The sequence below is a fragment of the Sinohyriopsis cumingii genome, chromosome 13 (genome assembly GCF_028554795.1).
Source record: "Sinohyriopsis cumingii isolate HCF-2022 chromosome 13, ASM2855479v2, whole genome shotgun sequence".
In the NCBI taxonomy this organism is placed as follows: domain Eukaryota; kingdom Metazoa; phylum Mollusca; class Bivalvia; order Unionida; family Unionidae; genus Sinohyriopsis; species Sinohyriopsis cumingii.
The window spans coordinates 51,731,312-51,759,010 of NC_142973.1; the positions used below are offsets into that span (position 1 = coordinate 51,731,312).

The following is a 27,699-nucleotide window of genomic DNA, read 5'->3' on the forward strand; positions in this document are numbered from 1 at the left end:
GATGCAATAAAATTTATTGTGCATACATTGTATGCAACAAAGAAACAGCATGTTACTTTCAGATAATAAGTATGTTTGGCTCAATTTTCATACATGTTAACTTTAGTATTTGACAAACTCATAGCCATGTGTACTGGTATCTCCAAAAAGGTATTTCTAGCATTTATTTTCAATTATTAAGTTTAGACTTGATGAATCAAATCACAGATACATTCAATCATATGATAAATACATTAAGGCTCAATTCTATTTCCAAAATATTGTGCCATATTTTTACAGTTATATGGCCCTCATTTGACTTTAACCACTGAATTGAGACATATTCAACCATTTTCATTGTTGCAACTCAAACAGGAAAGACCGGATTTAATACATACTTTTTCTCTTTAATATCTTCCTCGATTTCTGTCTTTCTGCCGATGTTCATATGAAAAGATTATAGATCGACTGACATCAATAATTAATGAACATACTGTTGCTCCTATTAATGAAGTCACACATTTAAATTAGTTGCCAAAATATATCTCCTGTATAATCATAAAATTTTAAGAAATACATTGGGATACAATGCTATTGCTAAGGAAAAAAAATCAATTTCAAAATGTTATGTAAATCTCTGTTATGTTCTTATATCATCCATCTTACTCAAAAATTTGTTGTTTATTGATGTTTCTGTATACAGTGGCAACATTTCTTACTTCATGTCAATGCTACAATTTCACTGACTTTTTTCTGAAACAGAAAATGTTCCAGAATGTTATCTCAGAGACTGGTACTACCAGAAAAATAAAGAAGGGCAGTGTACTTTTGACAGCTCTGATACAGGCTTAAAGTCATATCTGAAGTTAATTGATTAACCAATTGATGGAATGAATGTCACATCAACATATTAAACATTATATCATGCTAAACAATAAGGCACCTTGCCCAGAGCCGCACCACAATGCCCGACATAACCTGGCATGTATTTTCTAATATTGTTGGTTAATTTTTGTGCATTGCAATATTCAAAACACTCAGACCTGCAAACAAGCATGAATATTAGGTCACAGCAACTTGTACTCTATAATAATAAAAGAGCTCTGTCACAGTTTTACACATGTGGTCTCACAGCAATGCAAGAAATAAACTGTATGCAGCACATGTACCCCCCCCATTTGATAACACTTCTTTTCTTACTTCAAGTGCAAGCCATTCACACATACTGATAAAGTTAGATGGTGTAAAACCAAAATCATTGCACATAATAGCTAACAGATATACAGACACCATAAAAATAAACACCCCGCATTTTAGCAGGTCTATAATAATAAATGCACAAAATATTAAATTTTCTTTCTTACCTAATTTTGTTAAATATACCTTACAGAAAAGTGAGCAAACTAATAGGTTTAGGTGATAGTGTCACATATATTATGATGCACTGTCAATGAACTCTGACATTTAACATAGATCTATGTGATTCCACGATAACTTGACCCACTTTCCCACATTAGAGATGAAAAAAGTGGAGATTAACATTAAATCTTTGTGGCTTTATTTACACAACTACATATGAATACTTTATTTGTTCTTTTTAATGTACACAACTATGACCTTGATATTATGCACTTTCACTTTAGTAAAGACAAATAAAAAAAGTGCACCAAGACAAATTTGGCCCCATGTATTTAAAACCTGTTAATAATACAACTCAAGCTTACGACTAGAATACACAAAGCAAATGGCAGCTCTGTGGCCACTTTGAAAAGATCATGGCAGACTGGCAGCTGAGCTTAAATTTGGTATCTCAACAGATATTAAAGTCTTGATTCTAAGATGTAATTCTTTTAGGTTTGGAATAAAAGAAAAATGTGTCATGGCATGATGCAGTAGCCAAATGGGCTATCTCAATTAAAATGTGTTAGCCCTGACCAACATTTCCAGTATACCCTCAGCTTCCTGCACATGATCTACCCACAATGCAATAGCAATACTAAGAATTAAACTTTTTGGTGAAGCCATTTTCTTTGAAATCTGGCATGAAAGGAGGAGAAATTATGAGAAAATTCTAATAATTATATAATACAAACCTTGTTAGAAATGAAGTTATATTAGTGAAAATGTGTGAAATGAGTTTCACATTTGTGCCCCAATATGATGCATATGACTTGTATTACCAGCCAAGTAAGAAACATATTAAAATACAAAATTACCATACAAAAAGCCAATATACAAAAAATCACAAAATATGAGATTCTGATAGGGAGGTACATGCTCTCTTGGTTTCCACATTTAGTTTTTATCAGGTTATTGCCATTGATAGTACAGATTGGCTATTCCATGACAATGAATTAGCTCTATATTCCATCTACATACAAGTCATTAAGATGTAGAAACAAATAACTAAAATATTATCATACAAAAATATATCATCTCAATATTATTTATTTTGTCTTTTGAAATAAAATTCACAGATACAGGGGGACTGGGTTGTGGTTTGACTGAGGTAAAATATGTAATAGTAAAGCAAGCAATTTCAGTGAATCTTTTCCCTTCACCTACTGTAATGCTGTCATTCAAGTTCATAATCACTAAATCTGACCATGATATTTAAGACTGAGCTGTAAAGATACTTGGCAAAGCTGTAAAGATACTGGGCAGACATACATATCCAAGTTTCATTTTCCTGTATCAGTGATCAGTATAAGAAAACCGCAGGAATGAGTAACAAACATTGCTGAGTGACCTTTACCTTTGAGATAAAATCTTGTCTCTGATACATGAGATACCATCAAACTGAGAACCATTATGCAAAACATGATTTAAACATCTTTTATAATATAAAACAGAAACAAAAGAAATCTTAACTTAACCTGGACCTTGATGATAAGACCTTAAATGCACATAAGTATACCAAGTATCATCCATTTAACTTAAACAGTTGTTAAGCTAGAAAACAAAAGGGAAAATGTGACTGAAACCTAAATCATTGACAAGTGACCTTGACCTTGATAGGACCCCAAAAGTGGTACAAGATCAACCTATAAGTGAGGATGTATATTAAAGTTTTATAAATTAATCTCAAATGGCTTTAAAGTTACACAGTAGCTGGGAAAGTGCACTGGATGGACATCCATATTCATGGACTGAAGCACAGTGTGTCACATTCTTTTCTTTGAAAAGGCAGGGGCAATAACTCCCCCAGAGATAAAAGATAAATATGTGATTATATGAAACTGACTCAATGAAGCTGATAACTGAAGCCAAGTGTAACATTTTTGTTCTCTTTTTAACAGAAACAGGAATCTAAAAATATTAATACTGGATTTCTAACTGTCTCTGCAAATGATTAAATATTTACATCAAAATAAAATTAATTACACCAAAATTCTGCTATCACTACATATAGAATTATCAGAGAATTCACAACAATATTGCTGCTGTAAAGTAACATGATGTGCAGACAATTACATGAATGCATCCTCAACAAAATTAACTTATACAATAAAATTAGTGTAAAGTCATTAGAACCTTTGCATTAAAGGTACAGCAAACAAGTCTTCTACTTCTGATACAAAAAGGAGTTTGTGTTCATTCTCACTCAAATAATGAAGCCTGATTTTATGTACATGCAATACAAAATGATGTAGAGTTTGATATGAAATAAGTTTAATATGTTTGAAATTGGTTGGAAAAAGTTGCTCATTTGTTTTGGCATGTTTAGCAAATTTGACTACAAGCTGATCACCCAAAGTGTGACAGCAAATGCAGTAAGCATTTTGCATGGCAAACGTAAAGCATCTTGTCTGCTCAATTTGACTTCACCAGATAGGTTTGAAAAATGTTCTTGAATCAAGAATCAGTAATGATGAAATTGCTTATATACGAAATAACTTTATGTACCAAAAAAAGTTTTGGTCATGAAAAATTACATTCAAACACTAAAGTAAAACTATTCAAAGTTGTTGATTATTACTACTGGATTTAAAATATTGTAGTATACAATCTGTTTGCTGATATCTAATCATCTGTACATGAAGACGGGTCCCTGTATATGAAATGAAGGTGCTAACATGGGGAAGTGGACAAACAGGGCTCTTTATCCAAAATAACTTAGAACTCACTCTCCACCCAACCCCCCAAAAAGGTTGCTATATTTTTTATCAATGTTCAATGTCATTTTGAACGGGCTTTTAATTTCAGACATGTACCCTGATTGGGTAATTAAGGTACAGCAAATACTTGCATACAGAAATAGCAAATGGCTTCTATACTAGCATACAGAAATAGCAAATGGCTTCTCATACTAAGACAGTACCATGTTAATTACAAACTGAGAAAATTATAACACATTCTTACAGATGAAAAGACTGTACATCATTTCATTATTTATAAACATTCTAATTGGAAGAAGAACCTTTATGATGGAAAAAAGTAATTTAAAGAGAGATAAATACAGCAGTTCCTTTCCGAGTGTCGTCACAAAAAAATTATATTCGCTTAAAGTCAAACCTGGGCTACATTCAGTTAGGATGGTATTATGCACTGTTAGCATGTTAGACAATTCAGTGTTAATGAAAGGTCTCTCAGAAGAAGAACTCGCAACATGGTGGCAAAAATGCACATACTGACTTGCCATAACATTTAACTGTTTCCTATTTTTAAATCAGTTTTGGCCAGTCACCAGGAAAGCACTCTTCAAAGATTGTACTGCATCTAAACTTAAAAACTGAGAAAGTGATTACAACATAAAAAGTTACTCCCTCTTACATGTCCCAATTTGTTGCTAGGTAAAAAAGGTACATTTTGCCCAACACCAGATGATGATAAAACTGAAGTTCCATTTACATTAAATGTTTTAATGCAGACTGGTTAGTGGAAAACTGAGTTTAAGTTCTGCAGACAGGTTGCTGAAAAGCTCATTTTCCAGTTCTGCAAACTGATTACTGAAAAATGCAGTTCACATTCTGCATAGTACTGATTACTGGAAAACTCTAAGATAATACTCACATGAAACCTAGATTGTGATGAAAAAGCATTTTATTTTGAAGCTAAACTTGGAGATAATGCTGTTAATTTAATTCGATCTAACGAAACTAGTGATCGAGACAAATTTGACTTGATTACTGTCTCAGGTTGACAAGTTTTATGTGAATGAGGTCTGGTGTATTTTGTATCACTCACACAATAAAATCCTAGTATATTTTATTTCTGTTGTATACAGACGGATTGGTGTAATTTATATAGTCACATAATTAAGGCCTGATGTATTCTGTTTCAGTCATGCAATAAAGCCTAGTATATTTTATTTCAGTTGTATACTGATGGATTGGTGTAATTTCTATAGTCACATAATTAAGGCCCGATTAATTTTATATCAGTCACATAATGAAGGCCTGATGTATTTTGCATCAGTCACATAATGATGGCCTGGTGCCGTTTGTACCAGTCATATAACAAAGGACTATTGTACCTTTTCTTTACTAGTAACATAATGAAGGCCTGGTGCATCTTGTATCAGTCACATAATGAAGGCTTTTATGTCAGTCTCTCAATGAAGGTTTGGTGAATTGTATAACAGTCACATAATGAAGGTCTGGTGTATTTTCTATACCACTCACATAATTAAAGCTTGGTGTATTTTGTATCAGTCACATAATGAAGGCCTGGTATATTCTGTATAAGTCACATAATGAAGGCCTGGTGTATTTTGTATCAGTCACATAATGAAGGCCTGGTATATTCTATACCAGTCACATAATGAAGGCTTGGTGTATTTTGTATCAGTCACATAATGAAGGCCTGGTGTATTTTGTATCAGTCACATAATGAAGGCCTGGTATATTCTGTATCAGTCACATAAGTAAGGTTAGGTGCATTTTTTATCTGTCAAATAATGAAGGTCAGTGCAATTTGTATCGGTCACATAACGAAAGAGCCTTGCAATACAAACAATTGGAATTTTCAATACAAACTTAAAATTTAGCTCTTACAATGGAATATGGTCCATTTAAAGATTCAAAACAAAAAACACAAAAATAAAAGAATACATCATACATTTATTAATGGGGTAAAATCTTTATCAATTAAAGCACTGACAAAAACAAAATTTAATTTAAAATCAACAACAGTATAACGTTAATTTCATAGTCCCTAATTAGTCAATAATTCCAAACGTTTATTAAATGAAGACTGTTAGACTTAAATTTATCTAGTTACCCTGACCTTCTACTTTACATTCATGATCATATGCATGCAAAATCATTTAAAAGAAACTGTTAATTAGGTTTATTATTAATATGACAAACTTGAAAAACCCATGAACATTGCACTGTGTACACATCCTGTAATCCTTAGTTGTGATAAAAATTTTAAAAAATGATTAAATATCATCTGAACAATATGGTAACAGTAAATGACAGTATGACAACTGTAGATAAAAAAACAGTTTGACAATTTTAGATAACAGTATGACAACTGCAGATATCAACATGACAACTGTAAAAAAGTATGACAACTGCAAATGCTAATAGGACAACTGTAAAAGAACAATATGACAACTGTAGATAACAGTCTGACAATTACAGATACCAATATGGCAACTGTAAAAAAAACAGTATGACAATTGTAGATAACAGTATGACAACTGTAGATAACAGTATGCCAACTACAGATACCAATATGGCAACTGTAAAAAAACAGTATGACAATTGTAGATAACAGTATGACAACTGTAGATAACAATATGACAAATACAGATACCAATATGGCAACTGTAAAATAAAACAGTATGACAATTGTTGATAACAGTGTCACAACTGTAGATAACAGTATAACAACTGAAGATAACAGTATGACAATTGCAGTGACTGGCAGTCACTAATAAATGATACATACATTTCATGATTTCAAATGAAGACATCAGAGACAACACTATCCACAGATTAAATCTTGTATTTTGGAAACGAAAGAAATCTATTCTCTGTAATGTTCCATCTGGCACACAGGATAGTAAGAAAAGTCAGATAAAGTCAATTAGACTAAAATTAGAATTTGGATAAACAAGAATGGTTTATTTTGATCAATTAAGTTTAGTCTAAAACTATCCAATAATTCATCAATTGTTCAAGGTGCTCTCAGTGGAATTGAATTTTGGGACAAAAGATTTTGTAAAACGAAAGTTTAAAAACTGAGATTCCAGGACCAGAGAGTGAGATCTCAGAAGCAGGGATGCTCATTACTAAGCTGTATTTAAAACTTTTGAGACACTTTCGATATGTAGCTTTTGCAGAACTTCTCTCATACAAGTAATTCCATTTTGATGAGCTAATTACTTATTATATATCAGAAAATTCTTCAAAGAATTCCATTTATCACTGTCATGATAAAGATATGTCATGGAAGACTGTAAAGAATCTTGAAGCGTTGGTTTCTCATACTCAAACTGCCATAATACAATGCCCCAAATAAAGGCTGCAAACCAGGGAAAGGCATCCCCTTTTGGTTTTGGTATGTAACCCTTGTTCACTGCCATCTTAGCTAACCCATACAGGACCCGAGAGAACGCATACAAATTGATCTGAAATAAGAAAAATTAAATGCATTGTATGTAAAGTGTTTATCATATATATACTAAATATTTTTGTTGCAAGTTACGATAATAATTGCAAATTAAGATGAATAATTCCATGCCATTTTATCTCTCTCTTGATTAAAACACCACTCAAGCAACAGTGACAAAACACTAATGCTCAAACAACAGTAACAACAACAATCAAATATTTTCTAAGTGTAAAGAAAATTATAATGATTAAATGATCTAATTCTTGTAAATTCTAAAAGTAATAACTAGCCACTAATTTGATTTATGTGCAATTCGAAAATACATCAATTGTATTCATCTTAAATAAACATAATCAGAACTAAAGACCATCTGAAAAGAATCATTGATTAAGCTGAAATCAGCAAGATCATATTTAAAGTGGCACCAACTGTAACAAGCCATGTATGACCAGTGAAATTTGATGATTAATAAGAAGTGTGTTCAAATGCCTCAACACAGCACCTAAAAACTGGCTTAAACACAAAAGCATAACTGGAGGGACATAGGAACAAAGGTAGTGCAACGTCCCCACCCACTTTCATGCTTGGGCATAACAATAATTTGTTTTTGGAATAAACTGCATGGATAAAATATAATCAGTTAGATTGAAAGTAGCATTTTTCTATATTTATAATCTTCTAAATCCAAGTTAATTATCAATAAGATTCCACTGTAATTTGTAATCTTACCTGTTTATTGACTTTGTTGTATTTTCCAAATACGAGGTATCCTCCAAGAAAAGCAGCCACAAATGGGTGATACTGTTCCCTCTTAGACTGAATTTGTTCCATTAGTGATGTCAGACTCTTGTATATGAATACAAACAAGGCCAGGTTCTTTGAATGTGTAAATGTGGCTTCAAATATTGTCTTGAATTTATCATACACACTGAAAGCAGAAAAAACGCTTAAGGTTACAAATACATAAGCAATATTTACATGTATATGATTCTACTTTAATGGTTATTGATGTCAAGTGGTCAAAAATGTTGAGTTATCTAAATCTCCATAAATATATTAATCAGCAGCTGTCAATCAATTTTTCTTACCCAAATTACAACAGACTGCAAAACGATTTTGTCCTGGAAGAGTTGGAACCCTTACATAATAACATGGTGTTGTGCTTAGCTTGTATAAGAAAAAGAATGCCTGCTGCCCTCATGGTTAAACAGCTTCCAAAAAATATACAATTCATTTTGTACTAACTTATTATTATGCAAATCATGTGAAATTCTCTCAAAAGTAAATATCTCTCTATAAAAATGGCAACAAATTTAAAATGGCAGTTGTACAGAAAATGCAAAGTTGAAGACAAAACATGGGTCTCTATGCCAGACAAACACGGATCAATGGAGTTCATGTTCATTTGAAGACATGGTCAGTTTTATGGTCAGCATCTTTTATCTTCATTTCAATTACACATGTAAACATGTATATTATTTATGTCGTGACTAGTTATGCTATTTTTGTTTCGTTAAACATCATGAATCTCACATGCATAACAATTGTAACAGTAAAACGTGTGTTGAATTCATCTTAAAAATCCTTTTAAAAACACAAAAAATAAGAGAATCATGAACAGCACATTATACATGTATACCTACCCCAAGTTTAATAGTCCTTTATGTAGGCAAAACCCATTTTTCTTTCACTGACCATGACCTTTGACCTTCTGACTCCACGATCAACAGTCCTCTTCCATACCTTAAGTGCAAGTCCTCCACTAACTTTAGTCATGATATGTGATACAAAATTACAATTATGTGAAAAGGGCTCTCAAAAGAGTCACAGAATAAGGAGTCCTGGACTCTTTACTCACGGAACTAATGAGTCTCCAGCCTCTTTCTGAAAGTTCTTGCCATAAACTCACAAGTCCCTCACTTTCAAAACAATATAAAGGAAAATAAAAAAAAGGATATAACCATTATTCTATTACACATCTGGGTTTAATTCTCAGCCTCATAAGATCACATTAGAGACAAATATTTTTCAGTAATAACTACCCACAAAATTTGATATACTGCACTCTACCATTTGCTAATTAGTTTTCAAATGAGTTAGTTTCTTTACTTGTTCATGTTCTTTGACTTCACAAATATATGCATGGCATTCTGGTTCTCAGAGTCCTCAAGTACACGATGCTCCACCATTAATCTGATAAATCAATTCACTGTTATATTGTATGGAACTGTGTTGCTTTGTAGTCCTCATTTCTCATACTAATTTTCTGAGTTTTCTCAATAGCATATGGGATTGTCTCCCTTTTCTGGCATTTAAATAATCTGAATTAAATTTGTGAAAGGCTGCAAGCTAGCATTTCCATTTAGAGTAAAAATATTTTGCTTCCCACCAGTCCTATACCACTCATAAAACAGCTTTAAATGTACCATATGATTCCCCTTTTTATAACAAAATCCTAATCTCTATTTCTTATATTTGTAGTCCTGCTGTCATTTTTACCAGCATCCTTCATCATAGTAAAGATGGAGTCAACATTAAATATACATTCCATGCTGAGTTCTTGTCTTGTGCTCCCACTTTTTTTTGCCTTTAATTAATATTAGTGTCATTATTATCACAAGCCATTTCCCAAAAATTGAAGCAGATTATGCACACTCATTCTCACAAGTTAAAGTACTTCTCTGCACTAATTTAAAATGTGACTATTGTCAGTCTAATGTTAGTCCCCTATTCTAAATCACATGTACTTATTACTGCATAGTTCAGATTTTACAATACTGTCCAACTCAAACTCTCAGAAAGCATTGATTTCTCTCATGGTTTATATAAGCATCATCATGAATTTAAACACCACTAAAAAAGCAACGGTCATCATTTATTTTGCAAAAATATTGCAGGTGCTACTTATGCATTCAATAGATCATTGTGTTCTTTTTAGGCCATCATATTACATAAGAATATTGCAGGTGATTACATACGCATTCAGTAGAACATTGTGGTTTTTTTAGGCCATCATATTACATAAGAATATTGCAGGTGCTTACATACGCATTCAGTAGAACATTGTGTTCTTTTTAGGCCATCATATTACATAAGAATATTGCAGGTGATTACATACGCATTCAGTAGAACATTGTGTTCTTTTTAGGCCATCATATTACAGAAGAATATTGCAGGTGATTACATACGCATTCAGTAGAACATTGTGGTTTTTTTAGGCCATCATATTACATAAGAATATTGCAGGTGATTACATACGCATTCAGTAGAACATTGTGTTCTTTTTAGGCCATCATATTACATAAGAATATTGCAGGTGATTACATACGCATTCAATAGAACATTGTGGTTTTTTTAGGCCATCATATTACATAAGAATATTACAGGTGCTTACATACGCATTCAGTAGAACATTGTGTTCTTTTTAGGCCATCATATTACATAAGAATATTGCAGGTGATTACATACGCATTCAGTAGAACATTGTGGTTTTTTTAGGCCATCATATTACATAAGAATATTGCAGGTGATTACATACGCATTCAGTAGAACATTGTGTTTTTTTTAGGCCATCATATTACAGAAGAATATTGCAGGTGCTTACATACGCATTCAGTAGAACATTGTGGTTTTTTTAGGCCATCATATTACATAAGAATATTGCAGGTGATTACATACGCATTCAGTAGAACATTGTGGTTTTTTTAGGCCATCATATTACATAAGAATATTGCAGGTGATTACATACGCATTCAGTAGAACATTGTGGTTTTTTAGGCCATCATATTACATAAGAATATTGCAGGTGCTTACATACGCATTCAATAGAACATTGTGGTTTTTTTAGGCCATCATATTACATAAGAATATTGCAGGTGCTTACATACGCATTCAGTAGAACATTGTGGTTTTTTTAGGCCATCATATTACATAAGAATATTGCAGGTGATTACATACGCATTCAGTAGAACATTGTGGTTTTTTTAGGCCATCATATTACATAAGAATATTGCAGGTGATTACATACGCATTCAGTAGAACATTGTGTTCTTTTTAGGCCATCATATTACATAAGAATATTGCAGGTGATTACATACGCATTCAGTAGAACATTGTGGTTTTTTTAGGCCACCATATTACATAAGAATATTGCAGGTGCTTACATACGCATTCAGTAGAACATTGTGTTCTTTTTAGGCCATCATATTACAGAAGAATATTACAGGTGCTTACATACGCATTCAGTAGAACATTGTGTTCTTTTTAGGCCATCATATTACAGAAGAATATTACAGGTGCTTACATACGCATTCAGTAGAACATTGTGTTCTTTTTAGGCCATCATATTACATAAGAATATTGCAGGTGCTTACATACGCATTCAGTAGAACATTGTGTTCTTTTTAGGCCATCATATTACATAAGAATATTGCAGGTGATTACATACACATTCAATAGAACATTGTGGTTTTTTTAGGCCATCATATTACATAAGAATATTGCAGGTGATTACATACGCATTCAATAGAACATTGTGGTTTTTTTAGGCCATCATATTACATAAGAATATTGCAGGTGATTACATACGCATTCAATAGAACATTGTGGTTTTTTAGGCCATCATATTACATAAGAATATTGCAGGTGATTACATACGCATTCAATAGAACATTGTGGTTTTTTTAGGCCATCATATTACATAAGAATATTGCAGGTGATTACATACGCATTCAGTAGAACATTGTGGTTGTTTAGGCCATCATATTACATAAGAATATTGCAGGTGATTACATACGCATTCAGTAGAACATTGTGTTCTTTTTAGGCCATCATATTACATAAGAATATTGCAGGTGCTTACATACGCATTCAGTAGAACATTGTGGTTTTTTTAGGCCATCATATTACATAAGAATATTGCAGGTGATTACATACGCATTCAATAGAACATTGTGGTTTTTTTAGGCCATCATATTACATAAGAATATTGCAGGTGATTACATACGCATTCAATAGAACATTGTGGTTTTTTTAGGCCATCATATTACATAAGAATATTGCAGGTGATTACATACGCATTCAATAGAACATTGTGGTTTTTTAGGCCATCATATTACATAAGAATATTGCAGGTGATTACATACGCATTCAATAGAACATTGTGGTTTTTTTAGGCCATCATATTACATAAGAATATTGCAGGTGATTACATACGCATTCAGTAGAACATTGTGGTTTTTTAGGCCATCATATTACATAAGAATATTGCAGGTGATTACATACGCATTCAGTAGAACATTGTGTTCTTTTTAGGCCATCATATTACATAAGAATATTGCAGGTGCTTACATATGCATTCAGTAGAACATTGTGTTCTTTTTAGGCCATCATATTACATAAGAATATTGCAGGTGCTTACATACGCATTCAGTAGAACATTGTGGTTTTTTTAGGCCATCATATTACATAAGAATATTGCAGGTGATTACATACGCATTCAGTAGAACATTGTGGTTTTTTAGGCCATCATATTACAGAAGAATATTGCAGGTGATTACATATGCATTCAATAGAACATTGTGGGTTTTTTATGCCATCATATTACAGAAGAATATCTAATTAGTCATTAGCTTCTTGCTTGTTTACTTAAGTCTAGCCATTAGCTCTTCTGCATATTGGCCATGGCTGTCCAAAAATATGAAAAGGGGTGTGTCGTGGAGGAAAATGAGGCGCGTCACAGGGATGCATTGCATAAAGAAAAGCTGCATCCTTTGAGAGTTTCATGTGTACCTGACCTAAAGGCTTGAAACCCTGGAATCTTGGAAAAAAAAAACTATTTTTTTCTTTTAGTCAGTGACTTGGAACTTTTGACCCCTAAATCAATTGTTTCATTACTTACCAAGCATGTATATCACCCAAAAACTTTTACAGCTACAATTTGTGTGCAAAAACTTTTGGTCACTATATTCATGACCTTTGACCTTTTCATCTCAAAATATAGAGACTTCTTCCCTCCCTTAAGTTTAAGCCATCGAAGCTTGGTCAAGGTATATGATGTAAGACCAAGGTAACACTAAAAACGTATTCAGTACATTTGATGACAATCCACCCACTGTGATGCATTGCAATGCAACCACCATCATGTATATATTTTGATGCTCACAAGAAATGGAAGAAACTGTAAATAAAAAATTTGCTTGACAAACATTAATTCAGGTGATATCACCCATTATCTTCACACCCACACACACTGCAACAGCATGTGAAAATCACCAGAACTCTAAAATTTTCAACCCAGTTAGAGAAGAATGATGAATACCAAACAAAATCAATTAGTGTTAGGACTAATCAGCCTGGTGTCAGGATAATGTGACTGGGTGGGACATCATCCTACGTGTCTGCGGCATTATGTCCCAGTGCTAGGCATCACTATAAACTGCCACTCTGCAGACATTGTAGCAATCTGGCTGAAAAATTGTTAAACCACTTTAAAAATCCAAATCACACACATACACACACACACCCAAACAAAATCATGGAAATCACAGTATTGAAGGCTCATCAAATGAGACTCAAATATGGAAAAAAAATAATAATAAATACATGGACCATGAATTGACCATGTCTACAAAATTACTTACAGAATTAATACCAAATGGCACAAGGTTTTTCTGCACAACACCGATAATCTATGAGTTTCATAATATGCATACATGCTAATCAAGATCAAAATACTGTTGGATAATTTATCCGTGCCTCTAGTATTAACAATTTAGTCATGGCCAATCATGCCAGACTCTTGACTAAAGGGTGCAGATTTGAATCCTACCATTGGACCAGACTGGGTCAAACTCTGTAGTGTGTACTTTTGTAAAGCACTAAATAACCTATTTGTGCTGCTGTGCCATAAAGCACCACACCAAACCAAACATATGCTGAGTGATCACTACCTAATGTTACTGTACAGAAAATCAGTGGTCTTCTTTAATGGGCGACCTTGACCTTTGACCTTTTCACCCCAAAGCAACAGGCTTTCGCCCAACTCCAAGTACAATCCATCCACAATGCTTTGTCAGAGCATGTAATTAAATAATTTTCCCATTTTAATGACACTAACTGACATCTGACTTGAAAATTAGAGGCCTCTTCCTTAATTTAAGTGTCTGCTATCCACAAAGTTTGTTAACTTTAGACAGTGGAGATTTAACTGCATTCTAATTACCATGTGACACTAAATTCATGCTATAAACATACAGTGAGCTTATGCAAATAATTGACTTAAGACACAAAAAGGACCTTGTATGTGTTCAAATGATGCAAAACTTTCTATTTTTAAGCATTTAGTCTAAAGTTGTCAGTACTGTACCCCTGTTGTAAGCATGGTCAATGTTGTATGATGGTGCATTTGATCAATATAATTATGCTATCAGGACTTTTACAGGATATTTAGTGTATATTTGAAAATATCTGACTACTGTAAGAACACTCAATGAAACAGTCATATGAGTAAACATACCCTGAATTACCATAATTAATGTAATTTTTTTTAACCTCTCATTTTTTGGAACAGTCAATAAATATATATCATGATTATTTTCATACACTATATCTTTCAAAAAAAGAAGTTTATTTTATTATTCAAAACTTATTTTATGTACAAATGAAGTCTAGAATTAGAAGATTGGCATATTTGTGAAATAGAGTATAAATGCAAATACTGTACAAAAATGATAAAAAATAAAAAATAGCTTAAACTGAAAATGTGCTCTATACTTTACTTCTTGTTTTACATGTTATATCTTTATTTAATTCCTCTCATCAGCCATCAGTTTTTTCAACTGCAATAAAGCAATAAATGCCAACTCCTACCCAGAAAGCCAAATTTGAATGAAGTGTTGACAGATATTTAAAACTGTGCATGTATTCCTTCTGCAAATCCTAACACAAATCAAAAGCAAGTCAAACAGTGCCTTTTCACAACAATGTGATTGACAGTCGCTGCATACAAAAAAAGTGTATACATTAGTTTTGTGATCTAGAAATCAAAACCACTTCTAAGTGAAAACATTCTGGGCTGAAAGCACTAGTCTGACTAAAACTCAGCTTTATTCCATCTGACTAGTGATATTTTATCATAAATACGAAAATCTTTTATGAATTTACTGTCACATCAGATTACATATGGGCTTCAAGATTCTTTCTTTGAATACCAAAGATGTAATAAAAATCATTTTTCCTCTAGAGACCCCATTTTATACCACCCTTTTCCTCTAGAGACCCCATTTTATGCCACCCTAGAGAGCCCATTTTATACCACCCTTTTCCTCTAGAGATACCATTTTATACCACCCTTTTCCTCTAGAGACACCATTTTATACCACCATTTTCCTGTGCTAAATCTTCAGTCAATTACTACTGTTTACTAATCAAACATATTTATATTGACTTAGTGTTTTGGATATTTGCTGTTGTATTTTCAATGTTTCTTTGTTTCATTTAAAAGTTGTGCATTTATGTTAATATATAGGGTACAATCATTGCAGTCACATCAGTTGACAAAATGTAGGGAAGATTTCCATTGGTCAGAACATACCCATGTGATCAGACCCAGTTGCGTTTATTTCTGTATAAACTGTATGGAAAACTACTTTATACTTCTATAAATATAGTCACGTGCAAAGTAACCAATGTAAACATTAATCAGAAGACATATACAATGCAAACCTTTAAAACTAAATAAAAACGGTGGGTTTATATTTTATTTAGAAAATATAATAAATCTTTATAATTTTTTTAAATAATTATTTAATTGATTAGATTTGAAGAAAAAATGCTGGGAAACTCTAAAATCTGCTAGAAAGAACATCGGGGCTGTACTGTACAGCACTTACAATGCGGCTCATTACAAGTGACTTTAAAACTACAGGCAAATGAATATCGGGATTGGGAACAGGGGGTTCAAGGACTAACATTATAACAAATGGATTTACAGTCCTACAGTGAAAGATGCTGACCCTGATAGTCATGAATGGGGGGTTGGGTTTAAAAAAAATCCTACTTCCAAACACACCCCCATCGTAACTGTCATGGTCGATATTCTGCACTGTGTAACTATTGGACCCCCATCATTATAACCATTTACCGATGGTCTTAATTTCAGTTTGTAAGAAGCCCCAATAGGTAGCATAACTGTTAATAAACACAAAAATAGATTTAAAGAAATGAAAATTGGTTGCTCACATGTCTGAACAACAACGATTTGGCCATGTCACAATGAACTCATGAAAGCATCAAATCCAAGAGTCATTTGTATGGCAAACAAAACAACACATCCTTTGCCTTGAATAATGAACTTACTCAGATCACATGTGTGAATTTAGATGAAAGATGCTATGGAATGTTAAAGACCTAAGATCACCTACCATTGGTAGAATTATTTGTTTAATGTTGACATAGATATTACATTGCAAATGGAGAACCATCTTTTCTGTAAACAGCTATGGAGCAGACAACCTCAACAAGAATTGGTATGCTTAAAGAAGATTCTAAAAAACTGAAATGAAATATCTTTCTTTTTTTTTAAAACAATAAAAAATAAATAAAATGATAAAGAATTGCAAATTATAAGAGTTTAACATTGTTTTTTTCTAAGTTTATCGTGGTATAAACTGTCAGCTGCTAACTCACACAGCTAACTGTGTGATTCGGCAACTGACAGTTTATACCACAATAAACTCAGGAAAAGCAACATTAAACTCTTAAGTGTACACCAGGTGCTGTTCTTGAAAGTTTCATAACAGACTAGTCACACCTGTGCACTCAGACAGAAATATCAAATCTCTGAATACAAATAAACTACAGTTTTGCATAATGAGAGAGAAATGTCCCAAAGCCATTATACAGGAAGTGTACATGTTATTATTTCAAAAGAAATTATTCATTCTTCTTTGGTGGGAATGTGGATGCCATTTTACAAAAAAAAACAGAAACAAAAATGCAGCATGCTTAAATGTAAAGGCTTTGCACTGTGCATGATCCTTCCTGGGATTTAAATTAAATATAGTATGTATGAATATAAGTATTTTGAATATTTAAATCAAAATATATATCTCTAAAACTAAAGAATTACGGCACATGTTCTTTTAATAACTTTCTTTTAACGATTTATTTTTTATTTATTTTTGACAAAAGCTTGAGCTAATGGGGGCACTTAAAAGATGATTTACTGAGAAGAATGACCAGGAAAAGAGTTAAAATCTTTCTTTCTCTCCCATACAAATCACATGTGGAATAAATTTCTTTAGTGTCATCAGGGAATAATTTATATGGATCATATCTTGGAATCATAAGATATCAGAATAAAGGTGTGAGCATGTGATACCAATGTTATAATTATCCAATTTGTTTAACTTGTCTAATAAAATATACACATGAATCAGCAAATTCTGACAACATACTGTACTAGTATGGTGGGTCCCAATCTATTGGTCAGACTCCCAGGGAAGGATGGAGTTATTCCAAGGGGTATGTATTTTTTCAACTGCTAGCATGTAGGGGTTTACAAAAACTTTGGAAGTTAAGAATGGACTCCTCATATCTGAACACAAACTCATCGATGCAATGGGATTCTGGCCATAAGAAGAAGGTGGCCACTGGTCAGGGGTGCTGTTTAAGAGGGGACAATCATGTCAGTGTTCAGAATAATCCTTGCTGTCTGGTCTTTATTATATATAATTACAACCTAAATGATATTTAATTTTTATAGATTACAGTGGTCCCCCTCTTGAACACTCCCCCCCCCCGCCCAGTGGCCACTCGCTTCTTATGGCCAGAATCCCTTGGCACCGATGAGTTTGTGTTCAAAAGTACCCCTCAAGTATGGAAACCCATCAAAAGCAACCTGCAGCCAGCCGATTAGTACAAAAATGTAAAATGTTCCCCCCATAAGCAGCCACTTTTTATTTCAAAATGTGTCCAGAACCAATAATTAATTCATATTGTAAGGTAAGTTATCAGATTATCTCTTGACTACCATCGATACCTGTCTCCTGATGTCAGGTTGCCATTACTGAAAGAAGTGTTGGTACATGTAACAATAAAGTTAATATTATATTATCTATAAAAGCAGACATTTACAGGAAATGGGCTCAACAATGCTGTGATAGTATTTTGGGCTTCACACATCGGTCGAGTTCTTCTCTTTGACGATTATAACCAGACGTAATTGTCAAGATTCTAACATGGTCAGCATAGGTTAAATATAGATTTTGTGGATTAACATACAGAAAAATTAACCTTGAACAAAACAGGGTACCAGACAAAGACAGAAAAATCATGTGAGAAAACATCTATCACTTCCTTTACGAAGAAGGCATTTCGTCTGCATATCATGCTTATGTCAAAGTCAAGAATAAGAACTATTAATGAACAAGAAGAACCTTTTATTAATTAATTTAACTTTTAAACGAAGATATCAAATAAAGATAATAAATGCTATGAGGTATGTAGCTTTCTTATTAAGTACATTACATATACTTCTCACAAAAAATATAGTCCCCTCTCTGGAAAGGCCAACTGTCTTATAAGGCCACTTTCCCAGTGCAGAAGGGGTGGCCATATAAGAGGGGGACCACTGTATTTGTACATTTATAAACATTATTATTTTGTGCATGAAAAATTATATCAATACTGTCACTAAGCCATGTAACACACTTTAAAAGCATGCACAGCTGCCAGCCTTCCAGGCCCGCAATTAGTGAAAATACGGATAAAAATTCGTAAATTTGGACATGAATTAGTGAAAAATACCACAACAATACCTCCATCCACTCTGACCATCCTACACTATATCAAGATCACAATATAAAACTAAAACACTACATATAAGCAGAAATATATCTGCATGTCTATTTATTATGATATTCATAAACTTCACATGTTCTTGTGATTATTTATCAAGACATGATACTGAAGCAGACTTGAACTTCCTCAAATGCTTGATCGTAAATTTGTTTTCAAAACAACTGCTAGTTGATCTTGGTGACTAAAATTGCTGGCAAATTTTCTGCACCTAAGGAGGCCCTAAAGTCTGTCTTATTTTCCCTCTCTAGCGAAAACACTCTTTCACTGTCTCTGTTGCTGTGAGGAATGTACAGAGCTTCAGCACTTTTGGTTCTTCCACAGAAAAATTTGGAAGCGATCTTCGAGACCGGGAACATTTGTCGGAACAAATGTTTAGCATGGTCTCCAGCTGATAAACGTAGATTGTGTTCAACAAGAAAATTCACAAATAATGCTTCAGCATTGGTAGCTTGCAGGTCTTCCATTGAAGGCTTAAAATATTCCACAGGTGAAATCTGCGAACTCCTTATTTTCCCAACTTCTATGTGTTTTTTTGCAACCTCACAGTGTCTCTGCCACCATGCATAATACTAAAAGTTGTGGCACAGTGTGCAAAAAGCATGATGTATATCAATGTTTAATGGCTGAATGCATGGCCAATTTTTAGTATATTCCAAATTAAACTTCACTTTTTGAGTAATACATTTCTTTTTCCTTGGTGGTGAAACCATTTTCAAGATCTTACATGTGATGCCAAAAGGTAATTCAAATCAGTGATGGTGAAACATGAAATGGAGCAAAATTCTGGTTAGGCCCCAGTTTCACTCAAAAGCATTTATAAAACTACTCTTATACATATAGATTAAAATAGGCTAAAATGCTAGCTACCAGGCCAATTGTACCAATTGGCTGTAATTCTACTTATATCACAACCAGCAGCACCGGACCATTTCGGCAACTGCCAATATCACGACTAGCGCTTAACGGGAAATTGATTATTTTATTAAAGATTTAAAATAATTGCGAATTGCAGAATTCATGAATTTTTTGCTTGTGCCATGAATCTGTGAATCGCTGAAAAAGTCATTAAATTCATGCCAAAATCATGAGGGTTGGCAGCTATGAGCATGCCTAATATCTTGATGATTAAGACTCAGACTGGTATCATAAGTTTGTGTTTTGCAGTATTCAAAAAATACAACAAACTTTAAACACGCAGTTACAAACCAGCCTAGGGAGTAAAATATCCAATTGACAGGTCTTATCTTGAGCCCTGTATACAAGTACATGCACTAACCAATGCAACCAGCCCACACACATAGTACAACAGATATAGCACAATATAATTGTTTCCCATTATGGAAAATTTCCTATTCTTGGCCTTTCAGGAACAGTTTAAGAAAAACAATATAGAATAACTGAATTTCTAGATCAAATTCTTTTATTATTTTATATTGAAGTTCAATGGTAATTTATCAAGAATACTTTAAAAGCTGAAATTTTCTTCCTCTAAAACCTATTTTAAATGGCAAGATATATGGCATGTTTTCAGCAATTTTCTAACAAATTTAGAAATGGTAATGAGAACAACAGACACAAAGTATTCAACAGCATTAAACTTAGGAACCTTTTTCTTAAAATAAACAAAACTTATTAGTTACAAACCTTCCACTCTTGAAAAGAAAGGCCATCACCAAGGCATGTGGAAATCGTACTTTAGCACCATATCTGAAAAAGATCAAAAATGACGAACAATATTAATATACAAGTACAGGGACTTGACATATTCTGTTGAATAACCACTCAGTACCTTGCAATTTATTCAACATTAAAAACCTGATGAAAAAAAGACATAAACTCTAGCTTAAATTATTATAATATTATACCAAAACTCTAACAGTTTATAAATAGTTTGTGATTTGAATTATAGTGTATAAAAATTCAAATAGACACTAACAGTATTGGGAATTAAATCCTAATAATCTTCAATGTTCTATCTTAAGTCCAAAAGTATAGAATGTTTTGAATGAATTCCAATAATTTTGAATGTCCTGATTTAGCAAAATGTCTTGATGTACTAATAGTTTTGAATATGTTGAGGCACCAAGTCACGATGTATCATAATGATAAATCCAGATTGTCTCTGAATGAATTCAGAATTATCATAAAGTAATGTTTTAGTCCAAAAAGTCAATGAGCACTTTGTAATTCCAATAAATAATTTAAATAAATGATTCCTCTCAAATTATATCTGAACACAGCTAAAATCTCTGATCATAGATTCCCAAAGACTGATACAAAACAGGAATGAAGACTTTTGTTTACAAAACATGAATATACTAACTTCACGTCACCTAACACACAACAGAATAATCATTCAAGTAGAATATTCTACCAAACTTGTAAACAATTTCAGATGCTGAACTTAGCATTTAATAAGGGGCCCTGAGTGGCTGAGTGGTCTAAAGTGCTCAATGTTATGGATCACTACCATCTCACCTGTCTGCATGGGTTCAAGTCTAGGATTTGGCCAATGTGGGTATGTGAGAAAGCTTGCCAGTAGCTTCTCATGGGTCGGTAGTTCTTTCCAAGGTTTTCCCGGGTTCTTCCTCCACCATTTATACTGGCCGCCATGTATAGTCTATCTTGTGTTAAAAAATGGTATTAAACCCTACAACAACAACAACAACATTTAATAAACATCTTGTTTTCCATTTAGAATCATAACAAAAATCAGAAAGTAAAACATGATAATAGTTAGGTAGGCTGAAACTCTACCCTCAATCACAGACAAAGGTCAAGTAAATAATATAAATTAAATATACATAACAGTATGTACAGTGTCAAGAAAGGAATGATTTCATGCAGATCTTTATAAATCTAGCTAATTATCTGTCAGTCATGTTAATCTTACATTTTCAATGAAAATAGTCTGTACGAGACTGTATGAGACTCAGGAGAGTCAACTGTATGTAAGAATTATATATATATATATATATATATATATATATATATATATATATATATATATATATATATATATAATTCTTTTTATAAGAATTCTTACATACACTGGTCATGTGACCAGTTATTCACATTCACAGCAAAGTCTTGGTGGCAGAAATATGGTGATTTAGTGTGCACAGGGAATAAATTTGCCAACTTCAGCAAAACTAATAATATTTTTCAATTCTTTAATTGGTTAAATAAAACTAAAACGTTCTTATTTAGCAATTTGACGAAAGATATGTGACATTTTGTTCCGTATCTTAAATTCTGAGATTTATTTAGCACTGATCTCTACTGGCCATATACCTTTAACCACCTGTTTTGGTAGTGCAGTGATGTTATCAAGGTGTATCATGAAAGCTCTTATTAACTAAGGTCTTGCTCTTGTAAATTGTAAAGTAACCCAGGCAACAGCCCTTGCAAGTGTTACAATTCAACAGTCTTAAGTTAAGTAACAGAAAAGAACAAAACCCAACACATTTTGTAAAATTCAACAGATAATTTATTTCCCTTGAATACAAAGTGAAAAAGTAAATAGAGCTCCTGAACAGTCGTAAACATTCTATCACAGTTCCAAAAGTACTGAGTATTCCAAATGAGTTCCAGTGGTATACCAAATGAAGTCCAATATATTGTACTGCTGTGCAAATAGTCTACAACAGTTTGATGTTCTTACAGTCTTGATATATCACAATGATAAATTCCAAAATATCTATAAATGAATTCATAGTAATTCCACACAGCTACTTAATCCAAAGTTTATGAGTACCAAGGTCAAAGGCCAGAATAATATTTACTCATATGATATGTCCTTATCCAAAAGTACAAACCCACAACCTTGAAGCTATATAATGTGTTTACAAATGACCCTCACAATCTATAATCATAAATATTAACTCACATAATACAGATATACATAACACAAGTACCTATCAAAGATCGGTAGCCATTGGGCAAGCTACCTGAAAATGCTAAATGCAATTGCAAATTTAAGGTAGCAAAGCCCTAATAATTTGATTGCCTTAGATACTGACAACAGGAATTCAATGAGTGGGGAATAAGTAGTATATGGAAAAAGGTTAGGTTTTAGTTAAGGTAAATTAAATAGTAATTATAAAAAAGCATCAAGTGTTTTTATTTCAATTGCATACCCAGATCTGATAGAACTGTCAACAGTCATCTGATTCAAAAACTTCAGACATGCCATTAAATGCATCATTTGGAGTTTTCTAAATTAGTTCACTATAGTACCATGCCTTCACCTTCACTTTCTTCTTATTATAGTTTAAGAGTTATACATACTGGATTACCTGAAGTCCCAGACAGGTGCAATTTTTTCAAAATATGAAAATTGGACATGTGCTGTTTTAAAAGTGATAAATGGTTACCTGGTGTTTGCTTCTAAGCAAATGTGCTTTTCTATATGATCTGGAAAACCAGTAAAAGAATGGAATATCATGCAATGAGTTTGGTCATTCAAAATTGTCTCTTTTTTCAGGTTATCTTAGTTGCCTGGTCAGAAAACTGTCCTGCACAAAGTCTACCAAGTTTATGTTTGAAACATCGAAAGTTGGGTGCATGATGTCTAATACAGCAGACTGAATGCTCTCAAAGTGACTTGTAATAACCTGTCTTAACTATGACACTGTAGGTTTGACTTACATTTGTCAAAAGTCAACCACAAAAAAAGCACAATGTACAAATATCAGTACTATATACCTGTCCATGAACAAATGTCAAACTGGAAGAACATCACTGTAGGGTGACATGTACATGGTCACAAGTAAAAATGTCAAATTTGGTAGAAACCTCACAAAACAAATAAAACTACATGAGAAGTACATGTATTCACAATTTAAAGTTCATTTCTTAATAACTATTTGAAAACATTTTATATAATACATAACCCCTCACCTGCTTGCTGTCCTTATTAACTTTCATTATGTTGTTTTTATTAACTTTCATTATACCAATTTTTCCCCCCTAAACTTTGCAATAACAAGGCAGAGATTGTGTCCTGGAGTGGTCTCAAAGGTGGAAAAGTTAGAAGGACTGTTTACATCAGACAATAATGGGACTAGTATGAATTGGCTAGAACAAATCATCTTTTCTAAGTCACTTGTCCTGGATAAGTGAGTGAATAATATATTTGTACAGCCCTGAGTTTATATCAATATAGACATTGCCATATCTGCATTTATAATAGATGAACTGACAGACATTTTACTGCAGACTAAATCTGTCATCTACATCTCCATTTTCCCAAAGCCATTTTAACTCAGGTTGGTTGCAGAGGTCATGAGTAGGTCACTTAAATAGGTTGGTTGCAGAGATCATGCATAGGTCACTTTAAATAGGTTGTAGGGCAGGCTAGTGCACATGTAAGGTCATAATGAAGGAACTGGCAGTCTAGTTCACAAATGAAAAAAGATTATGCTTTGAATTCCATTGCTTCTGCCAAATGATTTTTAGCATAAAATGTGGTATACATTTGTAATTCAAAAGTGTTATTGCTGCTACATTAGAATTCTGAACGTTGTTTGAGGGTACTAGTTAACTATTTTCACTCACCAGGTCTGAATTTTAGTTGTGGATGTGACATTTTTAAGCACATCTGTAGAGTACTTTGAACAGAATTGCAAGAGAACTATAACAATGGCACACTGTATTCCCACCCCATTTAATATTTCCTATATAAATAAGTGAAAATTTAAGAGCAAAAACCCAGTTTTGATCTTTCATTCACAGCGACATTGATGTCTCGACCCCAAAATCTTCCTTGCCCTAAGTATAAGCCATCACCAAACTTTGGCCCAGGCCATCACCAAACTTTGGCCCAGGATTGTGATGCTTAACAAATATTATTGTGCAGAAAGTTGTTCTTCGTCACTGTTACCTTGACTTTAGACTAAAATGCAACAAGGGATCAAAGCCAGTTATCTCCCCTAGTCCTGATATTTGGTCCAGCTTCAGATTTTATCATTTGCCAGAACAAATTTTAGATTTTGTATTATCCCTAAGAATTTATGACTTATAATACATTTACCAATGATAATGCAACAAGTCTTATTTTATTTTTAGGTGAATAACCATATTAGCACTAAAAGACATTAAAATTGCCATTTTGCAAAACAGTATATCTTAATAATTTTTTACTCCGTCTGTTCAAACCTTAGTGCCAACCAAGTATACGTCAAACTTGAACGCTATTAACTTCATTTTTTATTTGCAAATTTTTTTTAACTGTTAGGGAAGTCCCAGGTTCTTCCATATCCTCTTTCTAGGAACTTCTATACAACCTGGAATGCATAGAGGGAGGTGAAACCAAATCAAAATAAAATTCAATAAGAACATACATGTATGGATTTACTATAAAATTAATAAACCCGTTTTAAAATTGAGGACACAGTCTTCACAGTAAAGATAATAATACTTTGATAGTTTTAACCCATTATTATTTTCAAAAGCTCAAAGTTGCATCTCCTGTAACAATATAAAATTTGATTTCTTTTAAATCTCTGTGCAAAGTAAACATTTTTTATTATTTGAAGTCTGATAAAACTCTTCATTCAAATGTCCAATTTTTAAAACTTCATAGTGTCTATATTATCACTTTTTTAAAATAGGAAATAAAAATTTAAAGTCCCAATATCAAATCGGATATTTTAAATCAAATGACTGCAGGAATCTATCAATAAGATGCCATGTAGATTCTAGGTTATGCATGTGTAGTTACTCTGATATTGTGGTGATACCAAAACTATATTATAAGATGGCATATAATTATCCTATTGCTGGAAACTTTATGTACATGTTGGAAAAAGTGTAAATCAACTTGAAAAATAGATGCTACTTAAATGACACTCATTATGTGCTGCCCAAAAGAAATTTATCAGAGAGAATTAAAGAAATGCATATGTAGACACCTATGACGGGAAGAGCAGCGCTGGGATTGCTGCTGAGAATGGACCACCAACACAAGCATGAATGTACATGTCAACCTCAGATTGTTTAAACAACTCATAGTGATCCATTTAACAAATAAATCATGCTGTAAAAACAGGTTTAAAGTCCAAACCTGTCAAATGTGAATGCCATTGATTGATGCTTCACATTTTGACTCTTATTTGCTACCACAGATTTGATCTCTTGCTTCTTGACAAATATGGTAATCATGTGATATAACTCTTGCATAACATTGGACCTTATCAGACGACAAACTGGTTAACAGATTTGTTACAGTCAGAACGATATTCAGAAGCTATAGATTCTATCTGTGAACATGGGGTACGGCCATTACTTTGAAAATGATATTCATGGGTGTATTTTAAGATAGTTTTCTCGTCAGCAATCCAGAGATTCTCCCGAAATCAGCTGGTGATGTCGAACTAGTAACTTATGGTCATGAAGTATGTTTAAGGTAAGTACATGATAAGTGGCGCTATGCAGAAAAAAATACCGAAAACTTCGAATACCGCGATACCAGAGAACCCACGATGTCATAGGAACTAAGGAAGCTACAATGCCGGCCTAGAAGATTTATCAAAATTAATTTAACTTCGTTATTTTTAAATTATTTTATGTGTATTTTATATGCAACTGAAGCCTACACTGCGCCATTTCGAAATCCTTTTATAACTGCTAGCAGTGGTCGATTGTGTCCAGAAGCCAACAGGCGATTCATGCTCTCAACTGCTGCGTCCATTTTTAAGTCATGTGACATCCACCCATCACTTCCTCAGTCGGAATGTTTTCGGCCTTCACTGTCGTCCTGCGCCAGAGTCACTAAAATCGGTTTCGAGAAATCACCGGAAGTTTGTCCTGTCGTATGCCGGGAAAAATATAAAATGGCTGTAAATGGGATATGCCCTCAAGCCCGTAGGTTTTCAATACGTTATATTGACTTGAAGACTTGATTGATTGATTACTGGGAGTTACGTTGCTTGCGCCCCAAAAGGGCATGTGCGACGGGTGTATTCCCGCACAGCGGGATGCTAAATGTTCCTGGGGGAAGGAATTAGTGCCCCATGCCCCAGGCGTTTATGTGCTTAAGGAGCAATGCTAATGTAGCCGTCAGGTCATAGGACTATACGTCATTAACGAGCTGACTGAAGGGCTTTCATGAGTGGGAATCGGTCAACTTGAAGACGTTACTATAGCTAGATAACATATAATCGCTAACAGCAACGATTCAAGCTATAAAAACCGCAATATTTCTTCAAATTCGTCTTTACAAGTTTGCTGGAATAATATTAAAACTTAAAAGTGTAGAAATTTCAATATATATCTTTTAATAAATTCTGC

The 27,699-nt window shown here is 33.3% G+C and overlaps 1 protein-coding gene across 1 annotated transcript; it reads right to left on the reverse strand.

The window, feature by feature from the left end:
- LOC149785553 (peroxisomal membrane protein 4-like) lies at window positions 1-27,117 on the reverse strand. Its single transcript, XM_089979354.1, has 4 exons — window positions 27,006-27,117; window positions 21,052-21,114; window positions 8,275-8,473; window positions 1-7,561 (listed from the first exon to the last, which is right to left on the reverse strand). Exons 1-4 carry the CDS (start codon window positions 27,098-27,100, stop codon window positions 7,313-7,315), a joined length of 606 nt encoding a protein of 201 aa, XP_089835480.1. The 5' UTR covers window positions 27,101-27,117; the 3' UTR covers window positions 1-7,312.
- Window positions 27,118-27,699: the final 582 nt, after the last annotated feature.

Coding starts and splice junctions, on each gene's coding strand:
- LOC149785553 (XM_089979354.1), bottom strand. CDS start 27,100: ATGGACGCAGCAGTTGAGAGCATGAATCGCCTGTTGGCTTCTGGACAC. Junction 8,474..21,051: donor TTTCTTTTCAAGAGTGGAAG/GTTTGTAACTAA, acceptor TTCTGCTTTCAG/TGTGTATGATAAATTCAAGA. Junction 7,562..8,274: donor ACAACAAAGTCAATAAACAG/GTAAGATTACAA, acceptor TTCTTATTTCAG/ATCAATTTGTATGCGTTCTC.